At 37.6% G+C, this 21,158-nt stretch overlaps 1 protein-coding gene across 3 annotated transcripts in view; it reads left to right on the top strand.

The window, feature by feature from the left end:
* The window catches only part of CSMD1 (CUB and Sushi multiple domains 1), a 2,101,842-nt gene that overhangs the window by 1,617,447 nt on the left and 463,237 nt on the right, over positions 1-21,158 (top strand). For all 3 annotated transcript variants that reach the window (XM_032260320.1, XM_032260321.1, XM_032260322.1), the window contains one exon: positions 4,001-4,189. In XM_032260320.1, the coding sequence (XP_032116211.1) occupies positions 4,001-4,189 (189 nt within the window). The remainder of the gene's footprint in view (positions 1-4,000; positions 4,190-21,158) is intronic.

Here is a 21,158-nt window from a genome sequence, read left to right as displayed (position 1 = left end):
GTGTGGTGGAAAGATTGAAGTTTTTTTTTTTTTTTTTTAGGCTTTGCTAAAAGCATAACTAGAATTGTAGTTGTGCTTCCTGCCCTCAGTCTCAGGAATCATCTCATACGTTAGTGTCCAGTGACAGTCTAGCCATTCTTTATGAGGAATGTGGCAGATTCTGTACATAATGGTGATCACATTCTCGCTCCAGAATAATCATCTGGTTTGTTTGTTGATCTTTGAATCACCACTTTAAAATAGGCATAATTTTGTAAGAAATTGCAAACTCAATGGAATTCTCAAGGGTATGGAGGTTTTCCATTTAATTTTAGAGCACTTCTGGAAAATGCTGTCAAAAGTATCTTGTTAATAATCTTTGAATACAGAAGAAAGATTGACCACATGTAAATGTACATATTCTATGCGATTCATATATGGTGTTATTAATGGAAGAAACATTGTGATCGATAAAGAAGTGTATTTAGTGGTTTATATGTGCATGCACACCACACAGATTGGTTTGCAGATAATCAGTGACTTTTTCTATGATCGGAAGAGGAAAGGAAAGTGGTTGAGATGTAATTGTACTGGATGTCATACAAGGGTATACATAACACACATGCATGCTACTATATAAATGCTAATACCCACGTGCAAACACATGCATGTGTGCATGACGTGAGAAAGAGATACACACATGCATGCTAGTATATACATGCTAACACCCACATGCAAACACATGCATGTGTGCATGACATGAGAAAGAGAGAGAGGAGAAAAGCAGATGGAGGCTCAGGTTTGAATAACAGTAAATAATGTTACATGACCCGTTTGCGTAATGTCTTGGCTCCCTACCTCCTCTATCAACTGTGACTTTTTAACCTCTGTTTTAAAACCTTCTGGAGGCTGTGAGAAGTGACATCTCTAAGCTTGACATATGAAATGTGCTCAGAAAATGTTCTGTCCTTCCTTGAACTAGAACTTTTATAAAGACTGATGATTCGGATAAAGCCCTGCTCATATCACATGTTCCTCAGTATAAGCTGCATATGGATTATTTTCAAAGTAATCAACTCCCTTTATTCATTAAGTAGCAAATGTATTCAGTCATTTGTTTTGTAAAGGCCAATTGAAAAAAGAAAAGTACTATATTTATATCAATTTGTGTCAAAAATTCATAGTTGCTTTAAAGTTCAAGTAAGAGTGAGTGGGAGTAGACTCTGAATGTAAACTTCATTTCAGCAGAGTCCTTCGGTCGGTCCGTGTTTCTTTTTGTGCTGTCAGGCAGGAGACAGGAAGGAAAAGAAGTTGCTCTAAACATTACTCGGAAGGACTTTGTCCTGCCTTTCCCACAAGGTAAATTGGCTACCTGTGTCCACACATTGATCTTAGTTTAAGTGTTTGTCCCATTGGAGAGAAATTACCTCCTATGAAATTCCATATGTTTCCTTTTTTTTTTTTTTTTTTTTTTGACAGAGTCTTGCTGTGTCACCCAGGCCGGCGTGCAGTGATGCAATCTCGACTCACTGCAGCCTCTGCCTCCTGGGTTCAAGTCATTCTCTGTCAGCCTCCCTAGTTGATGGGATTCCAGGCACTACCACGCCCAGCTGATTTTTGTTTGTTTTTTTTTTTAGTAGAGGCAGGGTTTCACCATGTTGGCCACACTGGTCCTGACCTCAGGTGATCCACCTGCCTCAGCCTCCCAGAGTGCTGGGATTACAGTGTGAGCCACGTGCCCGGCCATATTCCATATGTTCTTTCCTACCATTTTCTTGTTCCATGATTCTTCTACATGGCTAGTGTCAGTTGAATGGGAAATCAAATGTAGTGTGATAATTCTACCACCAACAGTCCTCCCCTCCTCTCTTCTCCTTTCAATTTGTAATGCAAAAGAGAACAATGTCTGCACATTTCCATACTCAATATTGGTGCCCATTATTTTTTTTTAAAAAAGAGTGAAAATATTATGGCATAATATCAGAACTAAGCCTCAGTTGTGGCCTTAAAAGTTTATTCAGTTGTAAATTTAAGTAATTCAGCATTTAAAATTTATGTTTTTATTTCTACCACAATTTTTGTTTTTTCTCTGTAAATTTTGTGTGAGAAAAGTTGTGTTTATGGTTTATAAATTTCATTATGAAAACTATTCATTGATATTTAGTTCTCATTTATTCTAAGATAATAATTCCTATTACTGTTTTGCTACAGTGCATATACTGCTGTTTAGTGACCATAGAAATCCTTTTGAAGAAGTGAAATTATTTAGTTTATTTTTCCACCAGAAACCTAGAGATCAATGCATTTCTTCAGCAGAGCTGCTTCTTTTGAGGGAATTCTTGTCTTGATTTTGATCTTGATGCTAGGAGCTGGAGGTCATTATCCTTAGCAAACTAACACAGGAACAGAAAACCAAATGCCACATGTTCTCACTTATAAGTGGGAGCTAAATGATGAAAACACTTGGATGCATAGAGGGGAGCAACACACACTGGGGCCTTTCAGAGGGTGGAGGTTGGGAGGAGGGAGAGGAGCAGAAAAAGTAATTAATGGGTACTAGGCTTAGTACTAGGGTGAGGAAATAATCTGTACAACAAACCGCATGACCCAAGTTTACCTATGTAATAAACCCACACATGTACCCCTAAACTTAAAAGTAAACAAAAAATAGTATTTACTCAGCATTGGATACCCATATGTGCATTCCGAGCCAATGATGCATACAGTCTGTGGGGGTGTGATGAAAGAAGTCATAAACAACGCCTCTGAAAGCAAATGTGTGTGTGTGTGTATATGTGTGTGTGTGTGTGTGTGTGCGCATGCACTTGGTGTGTATGTAGAGAGAGAGAGGGAGGAGTGGGGGTAGGTAATAGATTTCTAGCCAAATCATATCCACGTTGCCTCTGGCGGAATAGAACCTCCTGTAGAGTTGGAAGGAGGCTTTGCCACCATTCTGCACATCAGCCAGGATAGTTACATCCTATTGTTTAGGGTAATGGACATGTGTTAGTGTTTAGAAAATTTGTTAAAATAATAGTTTAAGAAAAAATTACTGGGACCTGGCCCACGTTATAGCACTCAAATTTTGGGAAAATAAATAGATATGCAGTGATCAGAAACAATATCCCAAAGATCACTTTTAGAGATTAAACTGTCTTGAAATTGAAAATATTTTAAGATTATTAATTCAGAGTTCAGATATTAATTCTAATGTTCTGAACCTTACTGAGAGAATGACACAGCAATAACAAGGACTTTTTTCTTTGTGTATATGAATATTACAGTGATGTTCTTTTCCCCATTCTTATTTTCCTTATCTCTTAAAATATATGTTTTTCTTAAGAGAAATGAGAAATGTGAGAAAAGAAGCTCTCATAATGACATGATCATAATTAGTTCATGCACATTAATTTTCCACATCTTTTAGCAAAGGCTAATAGTAGCTATCTTAAAAATGGCTGACTTATTTAAATTTGAAGATTGCATGGATTTATGGAATGCAATCTTAGAAAAATAACATTAGTGCAGTTTTCAGTTGCATTACATGTGTATGTTTTTGGGTGTATGTGTGCATATATTTGAAAGTTAAACTGCCAAAATCTAACTGGGGTGTGTGTGTGTGGGTGTGGGTGTGGGTGTGTGTGTGTGTGTGTGTGTGTGTGTAAATGAGACAGGGAGAGGGGTGAAAATAGAAAATAGGAAAAGTCTTATACTTTGTTTAGTGCAATTCATTGATTTTCCAAGAAAAAAAGTAAAATTCAGAAAAGTTAATTATTCAAGGTTGTTCTATGTAGATAATATCTTGTAAACAGCATAGCAATACAAATCTCTCTTTTAAAATACAAGGTCATATATTTGAAGATGCTTTGGCTTTTATGCCCATGGATCATTGGGTTCACTTGTATAATTTTTCCCAGGTCTTATGATTTCTGAGATTGTTTCATTGTTTATGGCACGTGCCTCCACTGTTTTCAGTCAACCAGAGACACCTTCATCTGCTGCATTCGTTCTCTGCATCCAGGTGTGACGCTAGAGTCAGACTCCTGCCTGGACCCGGGCATTCCTGTGAACGGCCATCGCCATGGCAGTGACTTTGGCATCAGGTCCACGGTGATGTTCAGCTGCGACCCAGGGTACACACTAAGTGATGATGAGCCCCTTGTCTGTGAGAGGAACCACCAGTGGAACCACGCCTTGCCCAGCTGCGATGGTAGGTGGAGCTCCGAGAGTCAGTGTACCACACAGACATGCAGAGACAGCACATACATCTAGATCGCTCAGTGGTGTGTGTATTTCAGGGGGTGGTACCATATGACTGGTGTGACTTCTCTCTGAAAAGTTCTGTGCCGTAATCGTACCATTCCTGATCGCTTGAAGTTTGCCTACAACCATGTATCCCCTAGATAGAACCGCTGTCCAACTTTATGCCCAAATAATCAGACTTACAGAGCTTAGTTCTGCACATGTGTTTTACAGACGGTATTTATTGAAACTACCATGTGGGGCACCGTAGTCGCTGAACATAGCCTAGGATGTCAGACCTGATTTTCCTCTGATATCTGTCCAAGTGTCATGCTTCCTCTCAGTCTGCACTACGTGCTTTGGTTCCCTTGCCCTGAATCTCCAGCAGAGCCTTCTGGGAGTTCTCATTCTGAGCACAGGAGCGCTCAGCAGATCTTCACCGGCTTTTTGTGGTAACAGCCACTTCTCTTGCGCTACACAAATCTTCTCTTGGGAATCTCACAACAAATAACATTCCTGATTATTTTGTATTATTATATTACTCGACTTTATACTATACAGTGTGTAGTTATAATAACAGGTAAATATGTTGTTTGTAATCATTTGCCAAAAAAACAAAAAAAAATTGGGGGTATTTTGTCCTTGGCCATGAATATAACCCCATTATGACATTATTTCTATAGAAAACAGTGCTCCAAAAAACATTGTGTCTATGGAAAAAAACAAAAATATACTATTATTTGTGTCTTCAGTACTTTTCATAGACAAAGCCATTTTCTTTCAAACATGATACATGTATTCATTAAACACCTTGGCTTCTTTAAAATGAGCACCCAAAACAACAGGGTTTTTGGGATTAGCTGTTAGCTGCAGATCCCTCAAAATCTTTGACCTTTGTCACCAAAGCACGAACCCCACAGTAACTGGTATTGTGGCAGAAAGGCCACAAAGCGCAGGTGGACAGAGTGGCTGGAGCCCTCTCGGGAAGTGTAGGAAGTGTGGGAACCAGCTGGGACCAGTGGAAAGATCGTGCTCTGGGCAGGAATAGGTGGGAGCTAAGCTCCACATCGGTGGGGCCACACGGGCAGGCTCAGAAGGAGATGCAGGGTGATCCCCTGCTGGTGCACGGAAGGGCTCTTTATTTTGTGCAGATGAGCTGAGGCATTTTTCTTTTCCTGGTACTGGTTATAATTCCGATACATCAACTCCATTTGCCTAGGTTATATGGTGTAAGCACCAAGGTAATTTAGACATTGTATTGACATCATTTTGCCACTTACCAATCTTCATTGAGCTAAGAATTACTATTGCAGCAGGAAAGACAGTAAGAATTTAGAGAACTGCAAAAACGTGCATTCTTAATTCCTTTTATATTTCACAACAATAGCAGAAAGTGGCAGAAATTACCTAGTGCTTTTTTCCCCTCTCATATATGAATCTGCAGCGTGTGCTATAGGTACCCAGCCCCCTATATTTCCCCACAGAGGAATTCTTAGGCCAACAACTGCTTCTTATCCAAGCAGATGAAAGAGGTGAAAACTTGTGAACAGTAGGTATGCCTAAATTTTTCTGGAAAGACACGTCTCATCATTTTCATTTTCTTATATTAAACTTTAAGTAAACTGTGAAATAAATATTTAATAATCTAAAATAATATATTGCTTTCATAAATCTACAGAGAACCATCGTGTAAGTGAATTTGCCTATGAATACACCATAATTAATAGTAAGTTGTTATAAAAAGCCCCTTGAAAGTCAGTAACAGGTTATACTCCTTGGTTTTAGTGCTATCATGTAACATTGCTCAGAAGATCCTAACAAATGCAAAAGTATATGCAAATGATATGAATTATAAATACTATATAGAAGATAGTTGACTATTAGCAATAATTAATTCACTAGGTGGCTTCATTCAGGATAAACATGTCCATCGAGTTCCACATAGGCTATTACTTATTAGAAATGTAATAAAATCATATAAGGTAAAAAAAATATTCAGGAATAATATATCTAACCAAAAATGTAAATGCATATATGCATACATACATATACACATGTATACATATGCATTCATATATACATACATGCATACATATGTATATGCCTTTATATTTCTATTTATATATTTAATTATAAACATATATTTAATTGTAAAATTCATATGAAATTTACTATTAAATGTATATGTTTACAATTAAATATAGAAATAGAAATGCAACAGCATTGGTATTTTGTATTCAGTTATGAACTTCATGTACATATGCATTTCATATGAAATACACATGAAGAATACCTTAAAAATGAAAATACTGTGTTTTAGAAGAGGAAAATTTAAATGTACAAATTTTCTACAAATTAAGTTTTAAATTCAATAAAATCTAAAATTAATTGGGATTTTAATAGCATTTTCAAATTTTTAAAAATTAATCTGGAAGAGAAATGCTCCCCCAAAATAAGAAATATATTGTTAAGGATAGTAAGGAAGGACTATCCCATGTTATATCAAAGTATATGAAAAACTAATGATAAACAGAACAATATGCACTTGTTACAGAAATACACTAATATATTCTATATCCCTAGCATAGGGATTCTAGTAACAGGTCTTTGTCTGTACAGAAACTGAATTTATAATAAAATTATTCCATATTGGAGAAAAGGGATATCCTATTAACACATAGTGTTGGACAAATTGGATACCTGATTTTATTTTAAAATGTTTAAAAATGTAAACAAAATAAGTTACACTTTGATTAAAGGTATAAATATAAAGATTCAAAACTTGGAGTTATGTGAAAATATAGGCTATCTCTCAGATAACCTTTTTTCAAAGATGTCTATATATTTATTTGTTTGTACAGTATAAGTGTGTAGCTCAGTGCATTTCCCAAAGTAAATATGTCCCTGTCAGATCAAGACCGTATAGCTCACTAAATGAACGTTTACTGGACTCCACAATTCCCTTTCACAGCCTCTCCCAGTCACTGCCTCCCAGGTTTCAACCTTAGTTGTCTGGCACTAGTGGTGATGTAAATAAGTAAAATTATCAGCGAAGGTGCTGTTCGTCCAGCTCCTTTCCTCCAACCTTAAGTTTGTGGGGTCCATGCGTATTATGGCACTTAGCTGTGTTTCGTTCCTTCTCACCATCTAATTTTATTGCATAAACATACCAGCGTTTTTTTTATTTTGTTGTACTATTTGCTGACTTTTCAGTTGTTCCAAGCACATTTTTGTATATTTCTTGGACATTGATATATCATCCTTCATAAAGCACCTGTTTCTTTGTTTGTATTTTTATTGGGTTGCATGCTTTTATCTTACTGAATTTTAGGTGTTGCATGTATATTTAGATACAGTTGCTTTGATCTATGCATTGTAAATCTTTTCTCTTATTCTGGAGTTGTTCTCTTATTGATATCTTTTTGATGAATAGAAGGTTTCGAATTTAAAATAGTCCCATATTTCATTGTTTTCATTTGTGAATGAGGCTTTCCATGTAGTGTTTAAGGTTTGCCTACACTCAGAGTAATGAAGATATTGTATTGTTTTCTGGTAAAAACTTTAAAATTTTTAACAGCTTTATTGAGGTATAACTGAAATGCAGTAAATTGCATATGTTTAATGTGAACAATTTGATATAATTTGTGATACACACACACACACACACACACACACACACACACGTACATCCATGTAACCATCACCATGGTTAATAACTTCTTAATCACCCCTAAAAGTAAATACTTAGGTTTATCTTTTAAATATATAACTTCAAGTCATCTAAAAATATTTAGTAAGGAGTGATGAAGTATCCCAATCCATTTTTTTCCAACATGGCTATCCAGATGAACTGGCGTCACTGATTGTTGAGATCCTATTTCTCCCCTCAGTGCTCTGATGAGTCTGTCACAGGACAAGTGACCATACCTGTGAGAGTCATGTTTTCTTTGTCATTGGTTTTTGCTTTCTGAGAAAGTTGAGTTTTTAAACCTTGGAAAAACTAAGGAAATTCAGAAACAGTAAATGAAAAAACGTTGACCATTTTTGCTATATGCAAACTAAAAATTATTCTATTAAAAAATGTAAAAAGGTAAAAAAAAAAAAAACTACCAAAAATAGTTGCATTCACCATGTAATATGCACATGAAATAATCATATTCTGCAATTGGAAGAAAGAAAACACAATAAGCCAAAAGACCTATGAGAAAAAGAGCTATGCAGATACATTTTATATCTATATAAATATATATAATGCTAATAATAAATATACATTTAAATATAAATATGCTAATGATATATTATATTATATATATCTATATATATATCTATATTTAAATGTGTATTAGCAAATATATTAGTAAATATATATTAGCAAATATATAATCATTAGCATTATATATCTATATTTAGATGTATATTATTAGCTAATGATATATTATTAGCATTATATATATCTATTTAAATGTATATTATTAGCAAATATATTAATATATATTAGTAAATATATATTTTATCATTAGCATTATATATGTCTATATTTAAATGTATATTATTAGCTAATGATAAATATATATTGCTAATGGTAAATATATATTTATCATGAGCACTTCAATAACTTTAGTTTTTAATTATTGCAATAATCTTAATCTGATAAACTTTAAAAGATATCCAGTGCTGACTAGGAATCAGAAAAATGCAAATAAATCATGCTAACTTCCCTTTCCTGCTGGGTGTGCAAAAAAAGTAAAAAGATCAAAAATATTGAATATTATTGAGGGATTAGGGAGCTGCATATTTTTACACTCTATTAGGAAGATAAGATGATACACCCTTTTTAGAGTAAAAGGTAAGAAATAATAGAAGACGATATTGATTCTTCCTAACCATGAACGTGGAATGTTTCTCCATCTGTTTGTGTCCTCTCTTATTTCGTTGAGCAGTGGCTTGTAGTTCTCCTTGAAGAGGTCCTTTACATTCCTTGTTAGTTGTATTCCTAGGTATTTTATTCTCTTTGTGGCAATTGTGAATGGAAGTTTGTTCTTGATTTGGCTCTCTTTAAGTCTGTTATTGGTGTATAGGAATGCATGTGATTTTTGCACATTGATTTTGTATCCTGAGACTTTGCTGAACTTGCTTATCAGTTTCAGGAGGTTTGGGGCTGAGACGATGGGGTCTTCTAGATATACAATCATGTTGTCTGCAAATAAAGACAATTTGACTTCCTCCTTTCCTATTTGAATGCCCTTTATTTCTTTTTCTTGCCTGATTGCTCTGGCTAGAACTTCTAATACTATATTGAATAGCAGTGGTGAGAGCGGGCATCCTTGTCTGGTGCCACATTTCAAGGGGAATGCTTCCAGTTTTTGCAACAAAAGCCAGAATAGACAAATGGGACCTAATCAAACTCCACAGCTTCTGCACAGAAAAAGAAACAATCATTAGAGTGAATCGGCAACCAACAGATTGGGAAAAAATTTTTGCAGTTTACCCATCTGACAAAGGGCTGATATCCAAAATTTACAAAGAACTAAAGCAGATTTACAAGAAAAAAACTAACAAGCCCATTCAAAAGTGGGCAAAGGATATGAACAGACACTTTACAAAAGAAGATATACGTGAGGCCAACAAACATATGAAAAAATGCTCATCATCACTGGTCATCAGAGAAATGCAAATCAAAACTACATTGAGATACCATCTCACGCCGGTAAGAATGGCGAACATTAAAAAATCTGGAGACAGCAGATGCTGGAGAGGATGTGGAGAAGTAGGAACACTTTTGCACTGTTGGTGGGAGTGTAAATTAGTTCAACCATTGTGGAAGACAGTGTGGCGATGCCTCAAGGACATAGAAATAGAAATTCCATTTGACCCAGCAATCCCATTACTGGGTATATATCCAAAGGATTACAAATAGTTCTACTATAAGGACACGTGTACACGAATGTTCATTGCAGCACTGTTTACAATAGCAAGGACCTGGAACCAACCCAAATGCCCACCGATGATAGACTGGATAGGGAAAATGTGGCACATATACACCATGGAATATTATGCAGCCATCAAAAACGATGAGTTTGGGTCCTTTATGGGGACATGGATGAACCTGGAAACCATCATTCTCAGCAAACTGACAGAGGAGCAGAAGATCAAACACCGCATGTTCTCACTCATAGGCGGGTGTTGAACGATGAGAGCACATGGACACAGGGAGGGGAGCACTACACACTGGGGTCAGTTGGGGGGAAATAGGGGAGGGACGGTGGGGGGTGGGGAGCTGGGGAGGGATAGCAGGGGGAGAAATGCCAGATGTAGGTGATGGGAAGGAAGGCAGCAAATCACACTGCCACATGTGTTCCTATGCAACAATTTTGCATGTTCTTCACATGTACCCCAAAACCTAAAATGCAATAAAATAAATAAATGGGAAAAAAAAAGGAAATAATAGAACAATGCATGTTGTGTATATGCATACGCTGCATAGATACAGGTAACTGAAGATGTACGCAGTGTTGCATGGAAGTTGACTGAAAATAGACATTCTAAAATTGTAACTCTCATGCTCTCCTCTTTGGAGATAACTAGACTGTAGCATGGCTGCAGTGAGACTTTTGATTTTTCACTCTACATTTTTTGATATTATTTGCAGTTTTATTTTTGTAATTAGAACTCTGGTAATGAAAAATAAACAAACTACATTCATCTGTATAACTCTTAGTGTCAGAAAGATGCTAACTACTGCCTGATTATAATTTTGTAAAACTCGAGAGTGTCATATAGACTATGCAAATATTTGTCATATATTTTTGTATTCTATATTAAAAATAATTGCAATCAGAATCAAAACCCTTAAAATATTCAGGTTTTCTTCATGTGTAACTGAGTTTGAATCAGTTTGATATTTTATTAAATACCTAAAATTTTCCATAGAATAAGTTAATCATATCAGAAATTTTTCTTGAATGTTTACATGCTGTACAAACACATATGGCTTTCTTGTATGATATTGAGTATTTTTAATAATTTATATTTTTGGACTATAGACAAAAATAGAATTTTAAAATGGGGTGTGTGTAAGCTGCTGTCTTTTGGATTTTTATGTGGTGTACGTCTGTTGAATAAGTACCCACGTAGGGCTTGCCAAGTTGTTTTACTTACAGACATTTTAATCATAGCTGTAAAGATTGAAAAGTTGATCACGAGGTCAAGAGATCGAGACCATCCTGGTCAACATGGTGAAACCCCGTCTCTACTAAAATACAAAAAATTAGCTGGGCATGGTCGCGCGTGCCTGTTATCGCAGCTACTCAGGAGGCTGAGGCAGGAGAATTGCCTGAACCCAGGAGGCGGAGGTTGCAGTGAGCCGAGATTGCGCCATTGCACTCCAGCCTGGGTAACAAGAGCAAAACTCTGTCTCAAAAAAAAAAAAAGAAGGATTGAAAAGTTGTACTCTGATTATAAGGTGATGGGTGAAGACACCTTGTTCATCCTAGGACAGTCATTGATGAACCTAGGCTCTTAATCTGGTAATGAAAACTGATGTACCCAAGTGAGAGAATTTACCTGACTCATTTGAGTTACGTAATTTTGATTGTGTGTGTGTGTGTGCACGTGTGCACGCGCGCCCCCCATTCTCGCTCTGTCACCCAGGCTGAAGTACAGTGGCACGATCTCTGTTCACTGCAACCTCCGCTTCCTGGATTCAGCCAATTCTCCTGCCTCAGCCTCCTGAGTAGCTGGGACTACAGACGTGTGCCACCATGCCCAGCTAAACTTTTTTTGTATTTTTAGTAGTGATGGGGCTTCACCATGTTAGCCAGCATGGTCTCAATCTCCTGACCTCGTGATCTGCCTGCCTCTGACTCCCAAAGTACTGGGATTACAGGCATGAGCCATCATACCCAGGTGTAATTTTGATTTTAAGTGAGGTTTTTCTCAAAAGAAAACAACATGCTCATGTACCTGTGCATTCAGATACGATCCACAAATTCCTCATTGAGCATTGGTAACTTACTTTTTAAAATATTTCAGTATCTAACCAAAAATATTTTCTTTTTTGTTTTTTTTTTCATTATACTTTGTGTTCAGGGATACATGTGCAGAACATGCAGGTTTGTTACATAGATATACATTTGCTGTGGTGGTTTGCTGCACCCATCAAGCCATCATCTGTATTAGGCATTTCTCCTAATGCTATTCCCCACTAGCCCACCACCCCCCAACAGGCCCCGGTGTGTGATGTTCCCCTCTCTGTGTCCATGCATTCTCATTGATCAATTCCCACTTATGAGTGAGAACATGCAATGTTTGGTTTTCTGTTCCTGTGTTAGGTTTTTGAGAATGATGGATTCCAGCTACATCCATGTCCCTTCAAAGAACATGAAATCATGCATTTTTTATGGCTTCACAGTATTCCATGATGTATATGTGCCACATTTTCTTTATCCAGTCTTTCATTGATGGGCATTTGGGTTGGTTCCAAGTCTTTGCCATTGTGAATAGTGCTGAAGTAAACATAGGTGTGCATGTATCTTTATAGTAGAATGATTTATAATCCCTTGGTTATATACTCAGTAATGGGAGTGCTAGATCACGTTATATTTCTATTTCTAGATCCTTGAGAAATAGCCACACTGTCTTCCACAATGATTGAACTAATTTATACTTCCACCAACAGTGTAAAAGCATTTATATTTTTTTACATACTTTCCAGTATCCTGTTGTTTTCTGACATTTTAATGATCGCCATTCTAAATGGTGTAAGCTGGTATCTCATTGTGGTTTTGATTTGCATTTTCTAATGACCAGTGGTGATGAGCTTTGTTTAATGTTTGTTGGCCACATAAATGTCTTCTTTTGAGAAATGTGTGCTCAGATCCCTTGCCCACTTTTTGATGGAGTTGTTTTTTTCTTGTAAATTTGTTTAGTTCCTTATAGATTCTGGATTTTAGCACTTTGTCAGATGGATAGATTGCAAAAATTTTCTCCCATTCTGTAGGTTGCCTGTTCATTCTGCTGATAAGTGTCTTTTGCTGTGCAGAAGCTATTTAGTTTAATTAGATCCCATTTGTCAATTTTGGCATTTGTTGCCATTGTTTTTGGTGTTTTAGCCATTAAGCCTTTGCCCATGTCTATGTCCTGAATTGTATTGCCTATGTTTCCTTCTAGCATTTTTATGGTTTTAGATTTCACCTTTAAGTCTTTAATCCATCTTCAGTTAATTTTTGTGTAAGGTATAAGGAAGAGGTACCGTTTCAGCTTTCTCTATATAGCTAGCCAGATTTTCCAACACCGTTTATTAAATAGGGAATCCTTTTCCCCATTGCTTATTTTTGTCAGGATTGTAAAAGATCAGATGGTTGTAGATGTGTGGGGTTATTTCTGAGGTCTCTGTTCTGTTCCATTGGTCTATATATCTGTTTTGGTACCAGTACCATACTGTTTTGATTACTGTAGCCTTGCAGTATAGTTTGAAGTCAGGTAGCATGATACTTCCAGCTTTGTTCTTTTTGCTTAGGATTGTCTTGGGTATATGGGCCCTTTTTTTTGGTTCCATATGAACTTTAAAGTAGTTTTCTCTAAATCTCTGAAGAAAATCTATGGTAGCTTGATGAGAGTAGCATTGAATCTATAAATTACTTTGGGTAGTATGGCCATTTTCACAATATTGATTCTTTCTATCCATGAGCATTAAAAGTTTTTCCATTTGTTTGTGTCCTCTCTTATTTCCTTGAACAGTGGTTTGTAGATCTCCTTGAAGAGTTCCTTCATATCCCTTGTGAGATGTATTTCTATGTAATTTATTCTCTTTGTAGCAATTGTGAATGGGAGTTTGCTGATGATTTGGCTCTGTTTGTCTATTATTGATGTGTAGGAATGCTTGTGATTTTTGCACATCGATTTTATATCCTGAGACTTTGCTGAAGTTGCTTGTCAGCTTAAGGAGGTTTGGGGCTGAGAAGATGAGGTTTTCGAAATATACAATCATGTCATCTGCAAACAGAGACAATCTGACTTCATCTCTTCCTTTTTGAATACTCTTTATTTCTTTCTCTTGCTTGATTGCTCTGGCCAGAACTTCCAATACTGCATTGAGTAGGAGTGATGAGAGAGGACAACCTTGTCTTGTGCTGGTTTTCAACTTCCAATACTATATTAATAGGAGTGGTGAGAGAGGGCATCCTTGTCTAGTGCCAGATTTCAAAGGTAGAGCTTCCAGATATTGCCCATTCAGTATGATATTGGCTGTGGGTTTGTAATGAATAGCTCTTATTATATTGAAATATGTTCCATTTGTACCTAGTTTATTGAGGGTTTTTAGCATGAAGGGGTTTTGAATTTTATCGAAGGCCTTTCTGCATCTATTGATGTAATCGTGGTTTTTGTCATTGGTTCTGTTTATGTGATCGATTACATTTATCGATTCGCATATGTTGAACCAACCTTGCATCCCAGGGATGAAGCAAACTTGATTGTGGTGGACAAGCGTTTTGGTGTGCTGCCGGATTTGGTTTACCAGTGTTTTACTGAGGATTTTCACATCGATGTTTATCAGGGATAGTGGTTGTAATTTTCTTGTCTTTTTTGTTACATCTCTGCCAGGTTTCGATAGCAAAATGATACTGGCCTCATAAGTTGAATTAGGAAGGATTCCCTCTTTTTCTGTTGTTTGGAGTAGTTTTAGAAAGGAATGGTACCAGCTCCTCTTTGTACCTCTGGTAGAATTGGGCTGTGAATCCATCTGACTATGTTTTTTGTTTGTTTGTTTGTTTGTTTGTCTTTGGTTGGTAGGCTATTAATTCTTGCCTCAATTTCAGAACTTGTTATTATTCTATTCAGGGATTCGACCTCTTCCTAGTTTACCCAAGATTATTTTCTACTCCATCTAGCAGGTGACCTAGAAAATAAAACTTGTCTATCGATAGTCTTTCTCTCTTCTTACCAAAAACCAAACACATACAATATTTATTTCCCTTCTTCATCCTTACATATTGCATTATTTAAATCATTCTCAACCTCCAAGACGAGGTTGCACTCAGCCTTAATGAGCATTCCTCTAGAATTGCCCCAGGTCATGACAGTACTGACTTTTTTAACTTCAATTTCTCTTGATATTCAGCTCCATAAAGGTATATTACATATGAAAATTCCTGGAGGTTTAGCAAAGTGGGGTCAGTGGAAACTGAGTGGAGGGATCAATAGGAAAGTGATTTAGGAGAAATGGAGTGGGAATAGACCAAAAATGGCCTGTAGGTTTTGCAGTGCAGGAATTCAGGTGCTATAAGGATGGCAGTTATATGGGTGACATTTTCCACAGAAAATAAAAGCACACTCAGCTTATTCATTTTGTTTATTTATTGTCTACTGATGTAAATGTATGTAAGTTTGAGATTTAAGCCTCTCAAAGGGATCAATAGCATGACTGTATTTTGCAGCATTGGAACATGTTTTAGAGTATAAAGAATTAATGGTAAAAATCTACTAATAAGCCGGGCGTGGTGGCTTATTGCCTGTGATCCTAGCACATTGAGAGGCTGACATTAAGTCAGTTGCTGGGGCCCAGGAGTTGGAGGCTGCCTGGGCAACATGGTAAAACCCCATGTCCCCCAGAACTACAAAAATTAGCTGGGGGTGTTGGCATGTGCGTGCAGTCTCAGCTGTTCAGGAGGCTGAGGCGGGGGATTGCTTGAGCCCAGAAGGTACAGGCTGCAGTGAACTGAGATCACACCACTACACTGCAGCCTGGGCAGCAATAGAGCAAGACTCTGTCTCAAAAAAAAAAAACAAAAAAAAAAAACTATTAATAAATCTACAAACTTTGAGTGGGTTAGAGTTTGGTATGAGAGTTCTAGTCAGTCATGGTTGATCACTTTCATTCAGCCATAAAGATTGTTGTTGTTACCCTTTAAATCTTAAGCAATCTCTTAAACCCCATGGTTTTGTTTATTTTGCAACAGAAGGTACATAAGTAAGATATTTAAACCTTTAAACATTCATAGATCTAAGAAAAGAAAAAAATAATAATTATAATGTTCTGTATCAACATGAAACAAGATAAACTCAGTGTCTGTCCCAGATCCATGGCATCAGTTCAGTGTGTTTTTAATGTTACTCTTTCACACATTCAAATATTAAATAAATGAACATTGGGATAACTCCCTGTAATTTTGTGAAAGACGAACGCAAAGAGAACTTTGAATTTTTTTTTTATTAAATAAGTATTTTTAAAAACTGTTTACTCTCTCCACAAGCATTTTTTGGGAACCTGCTGTGTTTGCAATCACACAGTTAGAAGTTTAAAATCTATCAGCATAACAAAAGGAAAGACATTTTAAAAGATCACACAATGAAGTAAGTGCTTTATTAGACAAAAGAAAATTGGTTGAGAATAAAGAAGTGGAAAAAAAAAGTTTCAATTCGTGATCTTGAAAGCTGGGAGGCAATCTTTAAGAAGGAGGTTGAGAGGAAGGGACAGGTTTCAACGTGAAGAAATGGTTATAAACTGAGGTGCAGAGAGAAAAGCAGAGGCCTGGAGGGTTGGGGGATGTGAATTAATCACTGAAGGTAAAAGATGATCAAATGCCTTGTGTGCTGGTCTGAGGGCATTGTCAGAGGTTCACACTGCAGTGCCCAGCAATCCCCGTGTGAGGCCCCCAGAGTTTCTCTGAGGGTGAGATGGTAACAGCAATCAGGACTGGAGCCTCTGCTGTGCAACTGGACTGCCATAATTCACTCCCTTCCTTCCTATTGGGAATTTCTACACAAGATCCCTTTTGATAGAATGTTTCTAATATAAATAAATATAGGAACAATATATTTATTCATAAAATGTATTTAATATATTTATTCATATAAATAAATATATCAATAAAGTCAGTGACTTCTGTAGGGCATGGAGAGTCTATGAATATTATTGAAGTGGAAAGTAACTTACTAAGTCTGACTTCAAATAGAACTGTATTTGTGGTTTCAGGAGAACAAGAAAGTGATGGAAAAAGAAAAGATGGAAACAGGTCAGGCGCAAGGCTGTGCTTTCAGAGGTTGATCTTTCTGAGGAAGAGGAGGACATGCAGAGGCTAGGAGATTGATAAGACAAAAATGACCAGAAACCCACCAGTTGAAGCAAGTCGAAGTGGGGGAGTAGATAGCAGTGTCACTAGGAGGATATAGGACTTTAGGAGAGAGAGAGATGACATCCCAAAAAACCTGGCAAGCAGTTGGAAATCCAACACGGTTGTAAAAAGAGGTCAGTGTTTAACATGGACATGTGGAAGCTGTTAGGTTTCAAGTTACAGCTGGCACTGTGGAGGCGAATGCCACCGTCCAGGGAGCTAGCCAGGTTTATCATCGCTGCCTCCCCTTTTCCCTGCTGCCCTCGCTAACGCGGAGATCACTGTTGCCTGTGAAATTGTCTGCGTGCTTCAACTGCCACCTTCTTCCCATCTATAAACTTGTTGAATTCAATTTCTTGGTTCCGGGCAACAGTAACTGACTCTGCAAACTTCCATTTATGAGAAAACTTCAGCAGGGTCTGGGAGGTGATGGGGTGGAGTGAGTGGTGGGAAAACAATAAATAACTGCGGAATCCGTCAGAGAGCTATGTGCTTTGCTATGATTATCAGCAGGAAAATGCAGGATCCTGGAGTGAGTTGGTAGAGAGACCCCAACAGACAGCCTAACTCAGGGCAGCCTAGTAACACGGGGTTGCTTCTGCCCTTCTGCACTTCCTCCAGCCTGGTATCACTTACTCCATAGTCACCATTCTGGGAGTGGACATTTGCTGGGATGGGCATTCATCACTCTGGATTCACAGGCATGTCCGTCATACTCTAACCAGCTGGACCTCCTTTGACTTTAGAGAATAAGTTAATATTCTTGTTCTTAGAATAAATCAAAGCTAGTTATCTGGATTTTTAAAAATAGTTATTTGCCTTCTCCATTAGAATATAAACTTTGAATGGCAGGGACTTGCCTGTCTTATTCATTGTTCTGTACCCAGCAGCATCAAAGGGCGTTTGGAAAATAGTAGTACGTTTCTTAATAAGTAACTCTGAATGGAAGATTGGATGGATGAAGGGAATAAAAGCAGAGGACAAAAGACAGAACTTCAAAACAGTTGGATGGGCCAGGTGCAGTGGCTCATGCCTATAATCTCAGCATTTTGGGAGGCCGAGGCAGGTGGATCACTTGAGGTCAGAAGTAGAGACCAGCCTGGCCAACAGTGTGAAACCCCATCTCTGCTGAAAATACAAAAATTAGCCAGGCGTGGTGGCGCATGCCTGTAATCTCAGCTACTGGGGAGACTGAGGCAGGAGAATTGCTTGAACCCAGGAGGTGGAGGTTGCAGTGAGTCAAGATCGCGCCATCACACTGCAGCCTGGGTGAAGAAGCAAGATTTCGCCTCCAAAAAAAAAAGTCTCCTCTCTTGTTCTTCCATGATTTCTGCATATCTTTGACCTCCATCAAAAGATTTCTGATGTAACATACGTACATCCTTGATGTTGGGTAGGTTATATAAATAGAAAAGTAAACTCAAGAAATTATAGTACTATAAGGACAGCAACAGTAAAATTTTACTGTGTCGTTCACAGCTACTCAGAAAAGGATCTATCACGCATGAAGAAACAGATTAATGTAATTCAGATTATGTGCAGCTATATTTGTGGCTCTGCTAAGGGAACTTTGGCACGTCTACATATGAATATAGCTATAACCTGTATAAATGCTAAAATATAATTCAGGTATTTCATTTTATTCTCTCCTCACTTCAATTTTAGGTAAGAATACCAATTCAGTTCTCCAAACCTCAAGTTTCCCTTTCCTGAAAAATATTAGGATTTGTGGACACAATTTTTTTGTGTAAAATCTTCATTATGTGCGAATTGGACTACATTGTGTTTGCACCCATGTAAATCTAAAGAGCACAAGAGCAGCTTCATCTCTAACTTTCTGACTTTGCTCCTAATGACAGCATGACAGGGCAGGTTAGTGATTTCCAGGTTTTGTGTGGTATGGATAGAAAACATCATAGAGGGCAGAGCGCTTTCCCTCCAGATTCTTCCCCAATAGATGACTAAGTAACTTTCCTTGGTGACTTGAAGACAGGATAAAATATAGATTGATAATTTTTATGCATTTAAATGTAGTTGGAGATGAATTAATTTTATCAGTTTAGGTAACATATGCAGAATTTTGTATAAAGACTACTGACAGATAGCTTTGAATATAGGAAATCTGAGTTTTATATAAAATGTTTTAAAGTCATTACGGTGAACTTCTTCATAAAAATTTGAGAAGTTACTGCATCAGTTCACACTGATCCAATCATAGATCAGTGAAAAGTTACCAATACGTAGCTTCTGAATTCAGGACGCCTCCATCTTCTGCTGTTTTTCTTCCCACAACATGGTGCACTGGCGTCAGTTTCCTCTGTGGAGGCTTATGTCTATGTTCACTGCATTGTGATCTCATGTAGCTGTGGTCTCCCTTCTGTCCCTTGCTCAACCCTCATCCATGGACTCCAGACCTGTGTGTATCCAGTTCCAATATCAACCATTCCGCATGCAAGCTAGCAGACATGGAGCTTCAGTATTCACAGCTGAATGCCTGCTTTACTCTGATAACCTGATTCTCCTGAAGTCTCTTCGCCTATGGTTATGTCACTCTCAAGCTGTGACCTCACAGTTACCCCCAGATCCCCCTGTTTTATCATAATGCCCACATTCCATTCATGAGAAAGTCCTAGGGCTCTACTATCAAGACACAGCCAGGTTCAAACTATGTCTTGTCATCTTGCTGCCAGTGCCCTGGTTTGGGGTCCTGACTGTCTTCCTCCCTGCCACCCCTGTGTATTCTCTCACAGCAGCCTCAGGAGCAGGGCTAAACTCCAGGTAGATCATGAGATTCGTGTCCTTTTCTAGGCAGGGCCATCCAGTGCCGCTTCATGTCACGGAAAGAAATGTCCAACCCTTACAAGGACCTATGAGCCACTGAGGTGTCCTTTTTGTTCCCTACCCCTGCCTGCTTAAGCCCCGGACCTAGCCACTTTCTCTCCACCCAAATTATTCCCCTGGTATTTAGTGTTTTCCTTGTCTTTCTCAAGTTCTTATTTATAGACCACTTCCTAAATGCAGCACCCCGGCCACCCACAAGCCTCAAACCATCGCATCCCTCTGTCTCTATTTTCTTCACAGTCGTGTGTCATCTCCCAGCATTGCACATCATCTGCATTTTATATTGTTAGGAGTTTTATTCTGTCTTTTCCAACTGGGACGCATACTTTACAAGGGCAGATATGTTATCTCTCTAATTATTAATGATCCCTGATGTGAGGGACAGGGCCTGCTCAATAGCAGGTGCACAATAACTATTTGTTGAATACATTCATTTCACATAGGATGTACAGAGTTACCCCTTTTACAGTGAAATGTGTAGTCACTGCAATCTTAAGATGTAAAAATCCCATGAGAAATTCTTAGAATATTCTAAAACTCATTTTAAAAATTTATATTTTATATCATGCGTCCCATGAGGTTTACATACTAAAGAGATGATCTGTTCCCTTAAGATGCATGATGAGTGAGCATGACGAGGCTTGTTGCATCTTTCATAGATTATATAATTCTTTTGTGAATATTATTTGTGGAAGTGGCTTTTATAAAACATAATTTAGAATGATCATACTAATTGGAAGACGTTATTCTGGGTATCATTTTCTTCATGATAGTTCTTCTTGCCTAGTTCAAGAAAGGAAGTATAAATACGTATGCACAGAATGGGGACATGTTTTAAAAACACAAAGGAATCTTGTGAAATGAATAGTCAGTTGTGACACGGAGTGATGTTTCGCTTGTGAGACACTATTGTGAGCTTTTTACATGTATTCACGTATTTCATTATTCAGCAAGCAGGAATGAGCTGTGATTTTTGCCCCATTT

This window comes from Sapajus apella, unplaced genomic scaffold, assembly GCF_009761245.1.
Source record: "Sapajus apella isolate SASKATOON/1434 unplaced genomic scaffold, GSC_monkey_1.0 scaffold116, whole genome shotgun sequence".
Classification (NCBI taxonomy): Eukaryota; Metazoa; Chordata; class Mammalia; order Primates; family Cebidae; genus Sapajus; species Sapajus apella.
This window is presented reverse-complemented; position numbering and strand designations above follow the sequence as displayed.